We start from the raw sequence: 17,328 nt of genomic DNA, 5'->3' as shown, positions 1-17,328 counted from the left end.
CACACTTAAAAAAAACCAAACAAACAAAAACAAAAACCCCACCAAAACAAAACAAAAAAATTAACACATTAAAATAATTACGAAAGAAGATAACAGTCTTACTCTAAGGAGAAAAATGCACTTGTGGTTCACCTTATCAATCTCAAAATACTGGGCACCCAATTCAACTTCAATCTCTCCTTAATTTCAATTTGCAGACGACAGATCTTATTTTCTAAACTTAATTTAGCTGGCATACATTTAGCTAATAAGTTGTATGTAACCAGAGAAAAATGTCATGGCCTTATTTTCTACATGTCACTGTATAATTACAGCTTTATGACAATGGAGATACTGTTTATATTATGCAAGTCTAGGATTTGCATCACGTGAATTTTTCACAGCACTCATTCTAGAAACCAACTACACTAAAAATGGAGATTTTCCTTACCACTGTCAGTAATTTAATGAACAAAAATTCTCAAGTAAATAGTCACCCCTCCTGAGAGTACTAAACTAACAATAACTCACCGTAAAACCAACATGGCCTATATCTGCCAGTAACGACTTGTTTCCAAACTATAACATGGGTACCTGGAGCTCTCCCACAGAACAGAATCAATCATGCCACTGCCACTGCTGCAACATGTGCATCAACATGTCATTTTTAAGAGCAACTTCATGTTTTGTAATTGGTGTCAGGCAGTCACTAAATATCTGAAAGATATGTATGTCCACAAAATCACATGGACAAGTCCCTCCATTTCAGCGCCATAAAAACACGCTCCTCATCGTGAGGAGTATGGAACTTCTCAATACAGAAGGCATATAGACAATTATAAAAGCAATTCGTACCAACTTTTTTTCAAATTATTTAATGCAATAATAAGATTTTTCTTAATGCTAAGTGAGCTACCTGAGAACTAAAAAAACTAGGAAAACTGGCTCAGAGTTTTTTGATGTCAAGAAGAAAAGAACAGTTGCTTTTGTCCATCTTTTGGTTCATACTTCTCAAATGCTTATCCAAGGGGCAGCACGCATTCCAGCCTCAAAAGTTAATAGTCAAGCATTTTTTTAAATTAAAATTATATACAGCGGAAGATAGGAATAACGACATTTGCTGATTAGTTTGGCTAATTGCAGAAGACAGGAACCATGGTTTTAGTCTTTTGTCCTGAAATGAAACTGCCATACAGTAAAAAACACATTTTGGCCTTTAGAAATTGAGATACACAACCAAACTATACAGAAGTTCTGACCAACTATATAAACACTCTTCCCTCTCAAGATGTTAATTTCTAACGATGTTACCTCCACAAGGTCTTCAGCCTAAAATTTTAAGCTATATAGTGTCTGAAATTGCTAAAGGTAAACAAAGAGAAATAGAACATTTTTTCTCCAAAGCAAAATTTTTCAGAGGTTCTGCTGAACAACAAAAAGGAGCAGGTATAATTTTCCCTAGAAGAAAATAAGTCTCCATTTTGCAAGCTGTTCTGTTTGTACAGACCCACACTAATAAAGCAAGATGGACTAATTTGCAACATCAGAGTCAGAAATGGTAATTCCAGCACCCATTCATTTTTAAGTTGTGATCAAGAAGTACTGAGCTTAGACATGCAATTCCTCCCTGTGCCAAAGGCTACCTGCTCTTCATCGTCAGGAAGGTTTACATGACTAAGTACTGAAAGTTTCCACGCTTGTTTCAAGAAGGAAGTGATCTCAAAGAGCAGCTTTTGACAATAATCAAGTCTACAGCAGATGCATTTTTATTAAAATAAGACAAGATGTTGTTTGGTTTTTGGTTTTCTTTTTGTTGTTGGTGGTGGTGGGGTTTTTTTGTTTTGTTAGTTTTTTTTTACTAAAATTTGTTAACTACTTAAATTCCAACCCTCTGAAATACACTACAGCCTTAGGCAAAAAATGCTTGTAATGCTTTCCAGTCCAAAAACGCAATTTAAGCCTTTCAATATATGGAAGTAAACTTTCCTTTGTAATTTGCAGCATTTAAGTCTTCTATAAGATGTCTCATATATACAGAAAAGATATACATGATTTTTAGAATTTAAAATAACAAAGTGAAAAGCACTTCCCCAGTCAGGCACGTAACTTTGCACTGGGGAATCCATCCACATACGTGCTCATTTTGCTCTTCAAATAGCAATTTGATTAGAAAAGGAGCTATGTTTTAAAAAAGCACTACCAGATCTATTTTAAGGATATCTTCTAGAAGACAACAAATCGCTGTTTCTATCATGGAGCACTGGCTAACAAAACTGGTCTCTGCAGTTGCGTTAATCAGGAGTCACCACAAGGACGTGTTTGCCCCTGAACTGGGCACAAATTCTTACTCTCAGCAAGTCCTGCACTTCTGCCCAAGAGGCAGTTTTGCAGCCAGTGACACGGCTTGTGTGTTAACTCCACCTAAAAAATTCCCACCTTTCATTTGTCATCACTACATTGCAAAAAAACTCCCACAAAATGAATTGGTTGATTATTTTCAAGTATTATCCTGCTCTAAAACACAATTCTATCAAATAACCTTAATTTTATTCTTATCAAGGGGCTGTCATTTCAGTGGCACATAGACCAAGGACAAATTACAATACAAACATTAATGCAGATGATTAAACGTGAACAGAAGTATTTCAAGTTTAAACAGGCTCAGATTACAAAGGCATTTCGTAACTTGGTTTGGCTTACTCAGATATTAAAACATAGTTAATGAAGGCATAAGTGATATTACCATGCAAGATTTAAAGTATATTCTGACTCCCTGGGAAACAGTTTAGGCTTTAACAGGTGATATTACCCAAAGAATCTTTGCAGCAAATCAGGATTAACATAGATTAAAAGTTACACCATAAAAGAGGTCTACCATCTCATTACTGAGGGAGTATTTCACAAGAATATGAAAAGATGACCCAAAAGGGAAAAAAAAAAAAAAAAAAAATCTGTCAAGAAGTAAAGACTGAACTGGAAAAGGGTTTAAAAATGAAAATAAGGAGCCTCTACTGTCTTTTCCTCTTATTTAATTAATGACCAATAATCTCTCCCAGTGTGATATGTGTGCTGGCTACTGTTTAGTTTCTCTGCTACTGAGGACAGTAAACTTTTCCAGGCTAAAACCAACCAAACAAAACCCCAAACCAAACAAAAACCCATGCACATTTTACATATTCTTAGTTCAGAGCATATTATCTGTGATGTGTATTTTTAATTTTTATCTACAATGAGAAACAAGCTTTCTTTAGGATTAGGTACTTTGAGTAACTAGTTCAAGATTTTTTTTTTATTATTATTATGGCAAAGCACTTGGAGATTTTGAATTTCTTCTGTATTCAGTATTCACTTTAAGAATGTTAATAATCCACAAATACTTGTCTTAACTAATGGTTTATAAGCTTTCTAACAATTTGAATACCAGAAAGTTACACATGTGGAAAAGAGAAATTATTCATCAAGTTCAAAACATGAGTTACTTATTTACTGAGATGAGGCAGTCTCAGGTATATTAGATATTTTTTATTTTTGAAACATAAAAATAAAACCAAGGATTGAAATTAACCGAGTTTTCTACGGAGATACATAAACAGCTTCTCACTGTATGCAGGCACCAAACAGAGAAAAGGGGCCATATATATATCATTTGCTATCCTATACACATCAGTTCAAGATTTAAACTGTGGATGTTGTACTGGTGTTATGGCACCCTACATGTGAGTAAATCCCTCTCTTCATCCTTTGTTTTATAAGGCAAAATCTGAAATTAGCATGACCCAGTGAAGAGGAAACTGTACACACATAAAAATCTGGCTTCTCTTTCTGGCTCTGTAATATCCAAATTTACAACACAGTTTTCAACACATTACTTCATGTATTTGCATTGCTGTTTTACTGTCCCACTGTCCCAGAGACATTCTAACAAAGTGAGAATGCTAGATGTCTTTTATACGAACACAGTTTAAGAATAAGCTACAGCTACACACAAGTAGAAGTGAAGTATTATCTAAATAATCTCATCTTGTTTAATATCATCTTGCAAAAAATAAATAAATAAATCAAGTAATATCACTGGATTCCAAACATTTTTGACTGAGCATTGCAGGCTTTCAAAAAGTAGATTCAAAGTTGCTCGTTACATAAGAAACTTATCGCGTATGTTCTACTACAAAACTGGTTTAGATCAATAGTCAATGTTAGGAAAAAGTCAGACTACTATTTTGAACTGGCATATATAAAGAGGAAAGCTCAGTCATAAAAAAGAGTCCATTTGCATACAGTAAGCAAGCAGCTTTTCCCAGCAAATGCAGATAGCTTCACCAAACCTAAACTTATCAAAAATTTTTTCATTGTGACATTGATTTCACATATGTAAATATGGAAACTTCTGAAATAAACTAAGAATCAATTAAAATGTTGTCAACATTTAATGAAATTTACGTTGATGGACATCAGGGATGGAGGATAAGGCAGAGAAATAGTTCACAAATGTTTTTGAAAGCTGCAGTAGATATCAACACACAAACCTAACTGCTGCTATTCAGCACTTCTGGATGCTGTAGAAGTGGTAAGGATCAGCTCAAAGCAACTGCTAGACACCAGCAGCAAAAAAACCCATCACAGCACTGGAGAGCTGGCAGAGAATCCAAGGGGGACAGTTCTGTGTTTCAGAAGACAATCCCCATGATGGCAATCAGATGACAGGGACTGGAGGAAGACGGTCAACACTCCCAGCTTTCTTTCTGTGTTTCAGAAGTGCTGAGAGGTGGGTGAAGAAGTGGCTACAGACCAGAGTACATACATACATGTGAAACTACACATCCTCTTTTACTGCTGTTGAAGTGTAAAAGGCTTCAGATTACTTATGCATCTATTACCCATACTAAAGAACAGTGCTCTTCAATATTTTACTTGAAAAATTAAAAGTATAAAGGTATCAAAAATATGCTGGTATCACCCTACTTGTAGATTTATACTACTACTGAATCTACTACTGTAGATTTATACTACTACTACCACCTTGGAAGGGAGTTGGAGCAAGGAAAAAGGCACATGTATCAAGAATCAGAGCAATTGCCTTGGCCGTTTTGCACCATAAAGAAATACCCTGTTTATCCTCAGGATTTGGCTAAATTTAGCTCTACCTGCTGTGAGTACCATGCTCATTACCTTTGAGTTAGTTAAGAAGGAATTTTTCCCCTTGGTACAAGATTGCCTTCTCACCAGCTGAGGAATTCAGTGCAAGGTTAATCCAGAAAACTCATTTTGTCTCTACCTAGCAGGTACCCAGAACAGATGATACTCAAGCTGATGGTGTATTAGAAGACTGAATCCTCTCAAAATAACAAAAAATTTGTATGGTTATAATAGTACAGCAAGCAAGCAATAAACCTTTTTCTCCCCACTCCCTTAGAAGAAAACCCCATTGTCAGAGCCACCATCAGCACAGGGACTAGCTGGTTATAAAGAGGCCTGACTGCAACGGTTCGGCCCTTCCAAACTCCAAGGTCCACCTGGCATGTGCTGAAGGGCTGGTTGATCAGTAACCTCACAGGAAGCTACTGACAAAGCCAGATAATCCTAAAGTTATGCTCCTGGAATCTTTCTGAAGCCTATGTAGCAGGATGATCACATCCGCAGACTGTTGTAATCAGCATTTTTTTTTTTCACCCTAAGTAGAAAATTGAGGTGTCTGGTTTAAGGCTGTGGGTTTGAAATTTTGGGAGCAGAGTGTGTGTGGAAAGCATGGACGAGAAGGGTTCTACACAGGCAGGTTTACCGAGAGAGATATATCAATGCATTTATAATGATATACGTGGATATTTACGACCATCCATGCACACAAGGATACTCAAAGACCTGGAGATAAATGTGGAACACTGAAGAGAAGACAGACACTTAAGGTAAGTGCTGAGTTTCAATAGGTTTTTTACGAACTTCAGACTGCCACAACCAGTGTTGTACAATACTTTCCTTCAGTACCTGACTGTCTCACATTGGCATGATGCTATCCAAGTTCTGTGCTGCCACTTGACACTTATCACTCAAGACGAATGAAGACTGCTTTAAGAGGGCGAAGTTTTCAAATTTGGCTTATCTTTCATAAATGTGATGCACTGATTTTCTGAGCTCACGCTTCATCTTAATGCAGGTGAGAAGGCAAAGTGTGAAACAAAAGTATTCTGGAGCTTGTAGTAGACTGCAAACTATTTATTTCCAACAGCAAGCATTAGTAACTCCTTCAGAACTACTAATACTTAAGATACTGAGTCAGATTTTTCATTCTCTCTATCCTAGAACCTTTGTCAAGATTTACAATCTCTCTTTTCTTCCACATTTTTTTCCCTATTAAATAGCTAGAACACCTGAGGCGGCAAACCCAGCTCGTGTCTTGAGCATTTCCTGGGACTGTAACAATTTCATCACTTTGAGATGGTTTGGTCTTCAGATGCTTGTAGATGGCTCCAGTGAATCTGCCAACAGTCAGTGCATAAAATTACTTCGTTGTTCTCTTCACTTTTTTTTTGTGTGTAGCCTACATATCAGTCCTTATCTGCCTGAAAACAGTTTGTTATAGGCATAAAAGCTGAATTTATTGAAATAGTCTTTGTTGCACTATGGTAACAACTAAAACATTCTTGTTTTTCAGCATTTCTGGAGACTTTACCAAGAGTATTCCAATACATCTCTTTCACAAAACAAAGGGCTTTGTTAGGTTGTTTCACCAGTTTTTGAAGAAGGAAACAGTTGTTTGGCTTTTTTTTTATTTTCAAGGCTTCAACAAAGCTAAAGGATTTGATCGCAAAATCTCAAGTAATTTCACTTTTGAGTTTCCTCACTATACAGCAAACATTAGACATAATAGGCAATCCACTAAAACAAATTAACAGAATTGAGCGTTGTTTTCATTAGTAAACATTGTCTTTCCATCACAATTTTCAAATTATTTTCCTTTTCCTGATATAAAAACAATTTATCCTAGTCTTTTAATAGCCATAATAAATAAAGTATTAAAGAATTATTTTAAAACTGCAATTCTGTCCACAGTGAAAATAACTAGTATTCATGTTCAGTAAGGCTATCACTTTAAATGGAAACAACTTACATGTTTCTCAATAAAACGCCCAGCATTCTAGAAGAAATATGCAATGCTTGGATATGATCCGAACGCAGTAAATATTATTGAACCATACATGGAAAGTGAATACAAGCCAGATTTCTCAACATAAAAAATTATAATATAAAGACCATTTTATCAATGCAAAATTTTCTGAAACACAACTTGGTACAATTTGGTTTGTTTCCACATAAACATCTTCCTGTCCAGGAGGACACTGCATCACAGACAGCATTGTCCTGGTATTTTTTAAATTAAGAACACTGAATAAATATTTTTACTAAAACTGAGAACAACAACAAAACAGCTAAGTGCCCTTTTTAATTTCAAGCTGACATATTGCTCAAAGTAGAGCACCTTCTGAGAGGGAAGAGGGAAGGAAACCTTTCCTTGTTGTGACCATTGGGGGAAGGTTTCTTTGCTGTTTGAACTCTTTTGTCCAGCTGTCGGTTATGCAAAAGCCACTCATCTTCATTAGGAAGGGGGATTCTGATCTTCCACTGGGTTTTGTGAGCAATACAATATATGTATAAAAGTATAGCACTACAGTTAAGTTGTGTATCTGTCTGTAAGAAAATACACGAATATGGACTGACAAGACAACTCATCTGACAGAGAAAGCTCTATGGAACAGCTCACGGGGTGCCTCAAAAATCTAGGCACTGAAACTTTAGTTCACAGATACTGCTATGGGCAACATACTTTGTTGGCCAAATAAATATTGTTGCCAGACAACTCATTCTTTCATTTCTTCCCCACTATGAAGGTGCTTTCACTGCAGAGTAAACCAGCCATGCCCTTGGACACAATTCACCAAGGGAAAGCCTTAAAACAGTTTGTCAAGAAACTGTAATCTAGTACTAGGTAGTAAGTGACTGTGAGAACTTTTACATTCCTTAGTTCTAGTTACAACAGAGCACAACATAAAGTATCAATAAAAACAATGAACAAAAAAAGAAAAGACCCACCATGGGTCCATTAACATAGAGTATCACTTTTGTTTCAGTTTGCTACCACCCTATAGCAACTAGTGCTGTATTACACAAAACCTGTTCTAGAATATTTACCTGAGAGTTGACCTGGCATTAAGAGACATATGTTCAAACAGCTACTCAAGGAAACTCAACAAATCAGCAAACGCAATAGTCCTTGTGCATTTTCACTTTTAATGATCTTCATTCCATCCAGAAAGACAGATTTATTGTACTCTGTTTTTACACAAACCTAAAAGAATTTCCAGGGACATGTGCATTCAACATTTATCATTTCCAATCTTAATGCACAAAACTAGACAGGAGAAACCCCACATTAGTTGTTTATACAGCAATTACTGACTCCTCTATGAGCTAAACATAATGCAACATGTTGCTCACTTATCTTCATGTAAACTACTCAAGAAACATAATTAATGTGTATACCTTGCTTAACAGTAAACTGATATCATTTGATATCATTAATTGTTGGGATTTTATATCCAGTTAAAAACAAACAAAAAAAAAAAGCAAACCCCCTTATCCTCTTAAATTGTTATTGCATTTAACTGCTGGCAGCCGATTTTTTAATGTAAAAATTAACATTGTGAGCAGAAAATATCTTCAAAATCAACGTAACAACCTAACAGCAGAAATTAGCAAGCTCTGGCCTTTTCTCAAGTTAAAAGAAAAATCCCATACATTTCTATTCACTGGAATAAGCATCACTCAAAATATATTTTAGATGTAAATATTCTTCCTAGCCAAAAATCAAGAATGACCTACATAGTGCTTTACCCAAATATACTTCAGAATAGCCTTCCATTAGCACAAAGTTCATTTTGAAAGGGAGAGCAAATACTTCTTTACTTACCTGGAATATCTGCTAAATTTGACTTCACTTAAGTTTATCATAACATTCAGTTTATTACTTCACACTGATTTTCAATTCCACCTTCATCAGACCCACTGGCCAAAACCAGAAGCTATTCTTTATGCAACACTTATTTTCGCATAGCCACAATCCATCTCCCTTCATTTGTAACAAAGCAACTCTTCAAACTAATACTGACACAAAGACAAATTCAGAATGGTTTCTTATGATCTACATCCTTATCACAAACACCAGGTTGTTTCAATTTTTAACACCTTTCAGTTACATTTTAATTTTTTTTACCCCATTTAGAGGAATATTTCTTAGATATGAAAGAAAAATTTTATTCATTATAAAGGAAGGTTTTCCCCCAAAATCATGGAAGTGTGTTCCATCCAGATTGTTTTAACCTTTTTAAAAGAAATAGTTTGTGGGGAAAAAAAAAAAAAAAAAAAAAAGGGCAGCAGTTGTGAAAAAGGAAATCCCTAACATGTCCAGAGGACTAGGGTTTATTTCAACTGAAAAATAATGCTTGTCAATGGCATTTTAGGCAGGAAACAGATTCACACATCAGGAGGGAATTCTTAAAGCTGGAATGTCTGAACTGTATGGACCTAATTAGCCAGCAAATCAAGAAATAACTTACACAAGTAATATTAAAAGCACAGTATAAAGCTTCTTCCTAGAAATATTTTCATGCCATGATGTTGTCTGTAGATTGTCGTCAAAATCTTAATTCAAACTTCTTATTGCTCTCTAGATAGCAGTGATTATATTTCATTTGTAAAGACAGACTATTCACTTTTACTCAGTTCAACTGGTCTCCAAACAGCCCTTTTGATGCAAATGAGCAGACCTGTGTCCTATGAGGTCTTTTCTCCAGTCATTTCAATGCAGAACTAGAACTCAGACTCCAGTTTTATCTCCTCTTGAACTGTGCCTGTTTAGCGATATTAATTATTGGAAAATATTCTACTAATTAAAAAGTGCAGGCACTAGTCCTTAAAGGTTACAAGACACCTTTCCAGACTGTCTAAATATTGGTTTAAACATGTGTTGCAGAGAGAATTTGTTTTCCACATCATAGGTTTGGTACACTTAAAAAGACAGTATTTTCAGATATATTCATCAGCTTCTGGATATCTATATGCTTTGCAGAGTTGTACTAGTTAAAACCACTGAGAGCTGTAAAATCCAATGTGTGGAGAAAACACAAGCATTTCTACCATATATATGATGTTTCCCTGCCTCCAGACTTGCACTTCCACTACCAAGTTCACCAGCAATACAATGGGCATAGTCATCCCATTCTTAAAACATGAGTCCTTTTAAAGTCTCAGAGCCAGATTTTTAAAAGCCTATAGGTGAGGAAAATGCAGATAGGTTTTAAACCTGCTGCAGATTCCCAAAAGATTCCTAATTCTTATTGCTTTAACTACACTTAAATAACAAGCTTGCATAACTACTTTGAAAAGACAATTTTATGTCACCTATCAGTGTTCCCTATGACATTTAATGAACCAGAATCAGATTGCAACCCAAAGAATAAAGACAAAAATTGCATCAACTTTTAAGTATCCTGTCACTGTGTAACATTTTTTGTTTGCTTATTTGTATTTAAAGGCCAGCAAAAAGAATTTAAAACATACTGACTAGACCAAACATATAACACACCAGAACAGCGGGAAGTCCATTTAAAAAACAAAAACAAACAAAAACCCAAAACCAGCAACAAAACAAAACCACACAACCACCACCAAAAAACACTTTCATTCTATAGAGTTTTTCCTAATACCTTGCTGTAAAGCCTATACAAGGGATTTTCAGAAAAAAAAAAAAAAAAATCAAGTAGCCATAAACACCTTCCAAATTCCTCCTTCTTTAAACTATGACCATTTAAATGTTAAGTATTCTATTAGCAGCAATTCTTAATGCAAACATGCTGTTTCTCCAAGCTTTTTGATTAGACTTTTCTACTTTTATTAACACATAAGTATGTTAGATCAGTTCAGAACAGCTTTCTCTATCAGAAAACAAAACTACAACAGATCATGTTTCTGACAACAATCCCCAAGCCCTTGGGGAACTATCAGAAAAACCCTGTTCTAAAAAGTGTCTTTCTCAAAAAATTAAATGCAATTCACATTCCTAACCCAGAAACTGTGTTCAGAAAAGCACAGCACTCCTCTTCCTCTCTTATGCAGTTACCAAAATGTATATTAAAGATGAAACCTTACTTTGTCATCAAGATCAACAATTATAATGCCTAGTTCACATATGGCATCTTAAATCAACAAATCTTAAATGCTTTCAGGAAGATTCATATTTAATCTGACAGTGATAAATGCACTAGTCTGCAGTGCCTTTGCATTCCTTGCTCTCCCCTAAAACATCCATATGCAGTTATTTTATGTAATTAATCACTTAATTCCAGTAAGCACTTTCATTGCAGAGGTAGGGGCAAAGGTGAAAGTGTATAAACGCAAATCGTTTCCTTTCTACAAGCTTCTGAACAACTGTATCTACTTGCTACCAAAACATAAATTCAAACCTATTCCTTTTTGAAAACTTGGGTACTATAATCATCCTAGACTTAAATCAAGATCAAAAGACCAATTTATCTCCTACTGCAAAAGGTCTGAAGTCTTTTTACTGTGTTTATATCCTTGGGGGGGGGGGGGGGGGGGAACACAAAACAACAAAACAACAACAACACGGAAAAAGCAAGCCAAATATTAAAAGCATCCAAAAAACTTGGTAATACTTGGAACAAGAGTGAGGATAAAGTAGACTGGAAAGGGGAAATGCATTTAAAGAAAAGGGTTAACATACTGCTTCATTTCGAATTTTGCTGCTGGTTTATCTACAAAGAAAAACATGCTTCGCTTCACTCCACATTTCCCCAAAACCTTCTGTATCTTCTTTAGAATTGCAAAAGTGAGTAGCTACCTCATCATTTGAAGTAGATACAGCAGAGTTTAATCAAGTTTAAATTAGTACCAACATTAAAGAGCCAAAAGTCTGTACCTAACACCACTCCTGACACCACTAGAGTTTAACTGGTATTAACTAAAACTTTAAAAAACAGAGGTCTGGGTTTGTCCATTTATAAATTTCTCAAGCCACAGAGCTTCTCCCTGAGCTACCGTCTGAATCAAAAAAAATTTTCTAAATTAAAACAATGCAAACTATTAAAAGATAAATCAGGATAGCAACAAGTGTTAAAACAGGTAAATACCTAACAAAGTTAGGTCTTGCTCTCAAGTATGAGTCCATACTTGACTTCAGTGAAAGCATAAGGGAAGATATGAAACCCTCCCACCTAAGTAGTGTTCAATCTTTTTCACATGGGATACAGACAGAGGAATATCCAACCTTGAGCACGGAACAGAAAGTTCCCTTCATCCCTGTTTTGCCGGAGAAAAGTAGCACTGAATGACTTAGTTAACTGTTCACATCACACAAGTTAAGAAAAAGTTTGTAATGAACTCTACAACATGCCCTACCCAGGGCTCTTGCTTTTCAATATCTTACAGGAAATATACTTCAAGGAATAATTTGTGCCTAACTCTCAAAAGAGGCAAGTAGACAAGTGGATCTTTAATCCCTTAGGACTAGTCTACACCATGTAATATTCACAGGAATTCAAACTGATTTGTTTTATGAAGCACTTCTCTGAAAAAAAAACAAAACAAAACAAAAAAAAAAAAAAAAAAAAAAAAAAAACACAAAAAAAACCCACACCTTTAAATCACTTCCAAAATCCTACTCTATATGTTCCAAAACAAGTCACATTTTATGCTCTCCATTAAGGTGATGAGTACTCAATGGACTTAAACAATTTTGTCTCACCAAAGAATTAGACGTTTCAAACTAACATCAAGGTCCATCTAGTAGGTCACACACAAATAGCTTTCATTGTCACTGCCTAAGCTATACTGTTAGAATTCTGGTCAATTTACGCTAGATTTCACTCTTCCTTTTCTTTTTTGAATATATAAACCTCCCTGAGACCCTACTACTAAGGAAGTGATCAGCTCCTCTGGAAAATCCTATTCTCTCTCTATAGGAAACTTAAAAGATAAGTCACTTAAACCAGATTGTTTACACTGAAGAAATGCCTGGAGAATCACTATAAGGCATCGACTCTTGATATTCTAAACATGATGTATACGACCAGAAGCTCCTGGGTGACAGTTTGCAGTACGGGCACATGCCAGCTGCAAAGTTAACCCAGACTGTCAACAGCCACGTCTGAACAGTTCAATCTGATCCAGTCTGACCCAGCTCAGGCACACCCAACCGATAGTCATATTCAGGTTACTTCATCTTCACTGGTGCCACTCTCGCTGTGGCCCCTACAAAAGCAAGACATGCCCAATGGACAAGCTGAGCCAGGAAAAGCACAGAAAACAGACAATTCTCAGCTCTCAAGCAGTCTAGTGAAAAGGCTTTCCTTTAAGCTGATAAACAGTACACGTGTGAATCACATCATCATCTGGGTTGAAAATACTGCCAAATTCGGGTCAGCTCAGGATAACAGTGAGAAAAATGTGAACATTTGTAATTATCTGTAAGGAAAATACACCTTAGCTATAAAACTGTTACCTACTGTCAGTTTGTTGCAGATGCACCTGCAGCCTTATTTTTAGAAGTAGTAGTCTAAAAAGCTCAAGCATTCAGAGAGATATGAATACACTTAATTTTTACTATCAGTCGTTCAGCTGAAATAAGTGTCATTGTTGACAGTTAGAAGCATGCTCCTACACAGGTTCAGAGGTTTAAACTGCAGAACTGCAGAGCTAATGCAAGTAAAATTCCTATTTCTTTCCATAATAACTATAATGAAGGTGATAGCTTCTGTGCAACATCTAGTTAATTATGACAAACATGTAAGGCTGACCTAAAAAAATGGTAAGATTTGTTAAACTACTAACAAAACTACAGAAGCACAATCTGCCATAAACAAGAAGAAAATAGGTTGGAGTTAAATTATGTTAGGAACTGATAAATCCATTAATCGGACATGAAATGAGCCACAGACAGCAGTCAACCTACAATTCCAGAAAGACTGTGCTATGTTCTCAAAACAATCATGAAGGCTCCTTCTCGCTAGCATCAGCCCACTCTTTTGAACAAGCAACCGTCAGCCAACAAATGACATTGTTAAAACCCAAACAACAGAAGCAACGAGGACGAATTATTATAAATTAGTGCAGGATGCGGGAAATAATCACAGAAATTTCTCATCTTAGCATTCAGGAAACAGTTTGCAACAAGCAGAACTGAAAATACCCAAAGCAATTATTGCAAGCTATCACAGACTGAATAATCTTAGAATTGCTGTCAAGACTTTCTCATGGCTATGCCAGCAGCCAGCACCTGTGTGCAGAAACAAGAGCAAGCTCCAAGACCGAGACAACGTGATTTCTCAGAGGCTTCTGTTAATAACCAAGCAGGACCTGGGCCAGTCCACGAGCAAGTGTGAATTTCCTCCTTTTTCCCGGGAACACGCACACGATCAGCCTCCACCCTCGGAGCAGGGAGCGCGCTGTCACACACGAACAGGACTGTAACCTGCCTCCCCGGCTCACCCCCCCGCCGCACAGCACTAACCCGCCAAAGAGAACATGACAAGGGGCAGTGGAAGGGTGTGGTTTGACTAGTACTTTAAAAAAAAAATAATAAAAAAAATAAAAGTAAACCCAGCCTCTCTGAGCCATCAAAAACACCCATTTCATTAGGAAGAAATTACCCGCTGTGTTTTTCCGGTACAACATGTGAACTCAGGACTACGAGCCTGCTCCTGATATTTACTTTGCACGGAGGGCTGGCAGGCTCCGGACACAGCGAGCCAAGGCGTTCCGTCCGTCACGCCCTGGGGAAGCTCCCCCGGAGATTGCACCAGCGGCCCCGAGAGCCGCTCAAGTAGAAGCAGGTTGCTTTGTAAGAGGCGCCTTCTGCACAAAGCTCAGTATTTAAAGAAACAAACAAGCAGCCAACAACAGAAAGCGCCAGGGTTTTTAGTCCTTCTGCTAGCCGCCTCTAGGCTCTCATTAACTCACAGACAAAAAAAAAAAAAAAAAGAAAAAGCAAACCAAAAAAAAAAAAAAACCCACAGAGGTAACCCGCTTCGGGGTCGAGCGGGGGGCAGCTTCTGTATTACCGCCCTTGCCCACCCCTTCTCACCACCTCCAGCTCCCAGAGGGTTTCCTGCCTAGGAGCCGCCTGTCCCACAGGGTCGGGCCGGGATTGCCTGCGGGAGGCGAGGGCTCCTGCCTTGCGTTCCCTTTCTCTCCCTGGCCGATACAACCTGCCTCCGCCCGAGCCGCTCCGGGCACGGCAAGGGGCTCCCCCCGGCCCTCCCCGCCGAGAATCGGAGCCTTCTTCCCGGCCACAGGGGGCCGCGCGTTAACGGAGAGGGGGGAGAGGCCTGTGCCCGAGCCCCCGGCCAGGGGGGCAGGCTGACCGCGGACCGGAGGCGGGTGCGGCCTGGCCCGGGCGCGGTGTCTCACCTTCCGGGCGGCCCTAGGAGGGGGGGTGGCGGAGCGAGCCGGCCCGGGCGGGGGGGTCGCGGTGGGGTCGCTTACCTCGGTAGGGTCGCTGATTTCGAACAGGTCCAGCCGGTTCGCGTTCCAGTGGTTGATGATGTCGGCGAGTTTGCGCCGCTCCTCCTCCCGGCTGCCGCCGCCGCCCGACATCCTCGCCGAGCCCGCCGCCGGGGAGCCGAGCCGGGGCCGGGCCCTCTCCGCCGAGCCCCGGCGAGGGTTGGAGGCGGGGACGGAGCACGGGGTCCCTCAGTCCCGGTTGGAGAGGGGAGGGGCAGGTTCTCCTCTCGGCCGCCGCCGGCACGGGCGCCGCGAAAACGCCCCGGGATCGCTCCGGCGATAGCGGTCGGCCGCGGAGGACGGCGAGGAAGAAGAGAAAGGGGGAAGGGCGGGAAGGAGGAAGGATGCCCCGCGTCGGCGGTGGCGGCCGCCGTGTCTCCCGGCTCGGCAGTGTCTGTCCCCGCTCGTCTGTCCTGAGCCTTGCGAAGCCGCCGCCGCCGCCTTTCTCCGCCCCGGTATCGCCCTCCCCTCGCTCGCTCCCTCACACACCGTCCCGTGCGCGCCCCCGCCCGGCCGCCCGCCCGCCCTCTCCCGGGGCGCGTGCGCGCGCTCTCGCCGGCCGTCACCTCCCGGCGGCGGCCGCGCGCCTCAGGAGGGCGCCCCCACCTCTCCTCTCCGCTGCTCCTCTCCCCTCCCTTCCCTTCCCTTCCTTTCTCTTCCCCTCCCTCTCGCGGCGGCGCGGGGAGGGGGCCGGGGGCGGCGGGGCCGGGCCGGGGCGCGGCCAGGTGCGGCGGGTCCCTCCGCGCCGTGAACGAGCCTGGGGGGAGGGGCGGCGGCCGGGACACGCGGCGGCCGTTGGCGCGGCGGGGAGCGGGTTACCGGCAGGAGGCTGCTCGCCGGCAGCGGGAGCGGCGGCGGGAGCTCCGGCTGCTGCGCGGGGGCCGCGGTCGGGCGCTCGCAGCAACAAAGGGCCTGGGCTGCCGCGGCCGCCGGAACAAAGACCCTGCGGGCGGAGGCTGGTGCGGCCCCGCTCCGCGCTCGGGCGGGCGGACGGGAGCGTCCCCGCTACCCTGCCCTGCCCTGCCTGCCGAAACCCGCCCTGCCCGCGGGCAGGGGTCAGGGTGCAGGGCCGGGGCGGGGGGAGCAGGGCAAGGCCACTCCCCCTGCGGCCTCCAGCCCGCACCTCGCCTTTGTGCCTCAGCCCTTCCCGGCACAGCGAGAATAACGCCCGGGTGCTGCAGTGTTTAACAATGTTTATGGAGGCTTTTCGGAGCACTGCATGAAAGGAATTGTATAAAAAGACTGTATTGACGGAAATTCCCACAGCTTGAGATGCACCTGAGATGAAGTTAAAGCATCAGATGTGTTCTAATGGTTTTTAGGCATATAACTTGTGTGGTTTCTCACGAATGTGTCAGCTGGCTCCTAGGAGGCATCACCCATTGTATAGACTGTAGTCCAGTACAGCTCTGGGGGTTTGGCTTTGTTTTTTAACCCACTAAAGTAAGTAATGGATCCTGATACTTTGATGGTTGATTTGTTTTGCATCGGGCATGCTCTGGAACTTAGTACCTTGAACAATCATATTTGAACTCGGTTGTCTGAGTGTGTATCTTTTTTTTGGTTTCTTCAGGTGGTTAAAAAGGGGGAAATGCTGTTTCTTTTTAGTGTACCTGGCGAAGTATTTCAAGTTCCTCTTTGCTGAGGGAGTTCAGATGTGTGGGTTTTGCTGATGAAGTTTTGATTGGCTGGGTTATTTGAAGAAGGAGATTCCTCAGAGGCCTTGTCTACATCAAGCAATTAAATTATTGTTTTTATCCAGCATTATAACTCCTGTAT

At 40.4% G+C, this 17,328-nt stretch overlaps 1 protein-coding gene across 14 annotated transcripts in view; it reads right to left on the bottom strand.

Annotated features, from left to right (window-relative positions):
- The window catches only part of AFDN (afadin, adherens junction formation factor), a 127,555-nt gene extending 111,560 nt beyond the window's left edge, over nt 1-15,995 (bottom strand). For 5 of the 14 annotated variants that reach the window (XM_065057651.1, XM_065057654.1, XM_065057666.1 and 2 more), the window contains exon 1: nt 15,532-15,995. In XM_065057651.1, coding sequence (XP_064913723.1) covers nt 15,532-15,642 — 111 coding nt within the window. In that variant the 5' untranslated portion in view covers nt 15,643-15,995. The remainder of the gene's footprint in view (nt 1-15,531) is intronic. The other 9 variants (XM_065057652.1, XM_065057653.1, XM_065057665.1 and 6 more) reach the window with 2 other exon arrangements.
- Nucleotides 15,996-17,328: the final 1,333 nt, after the last annotated feature.

This window comes from Columba livia, chromosome 3, assembly GCF_036013475.1.
Source record: "Columba livia isolate bColLiv1 breed racing homer chromosome 3, bColLiv1.pat.W.v2, whole genome shotgun sequence".
NCBI classification, from domain to species: Eukaryota; Metazoa; Chordata; class Aves; order Columbiformes; family Columbidae; genus Columba; species Columba livia.
This window is presented reverse-complemented; position numbering and strand designations above follow the sequence as displayed.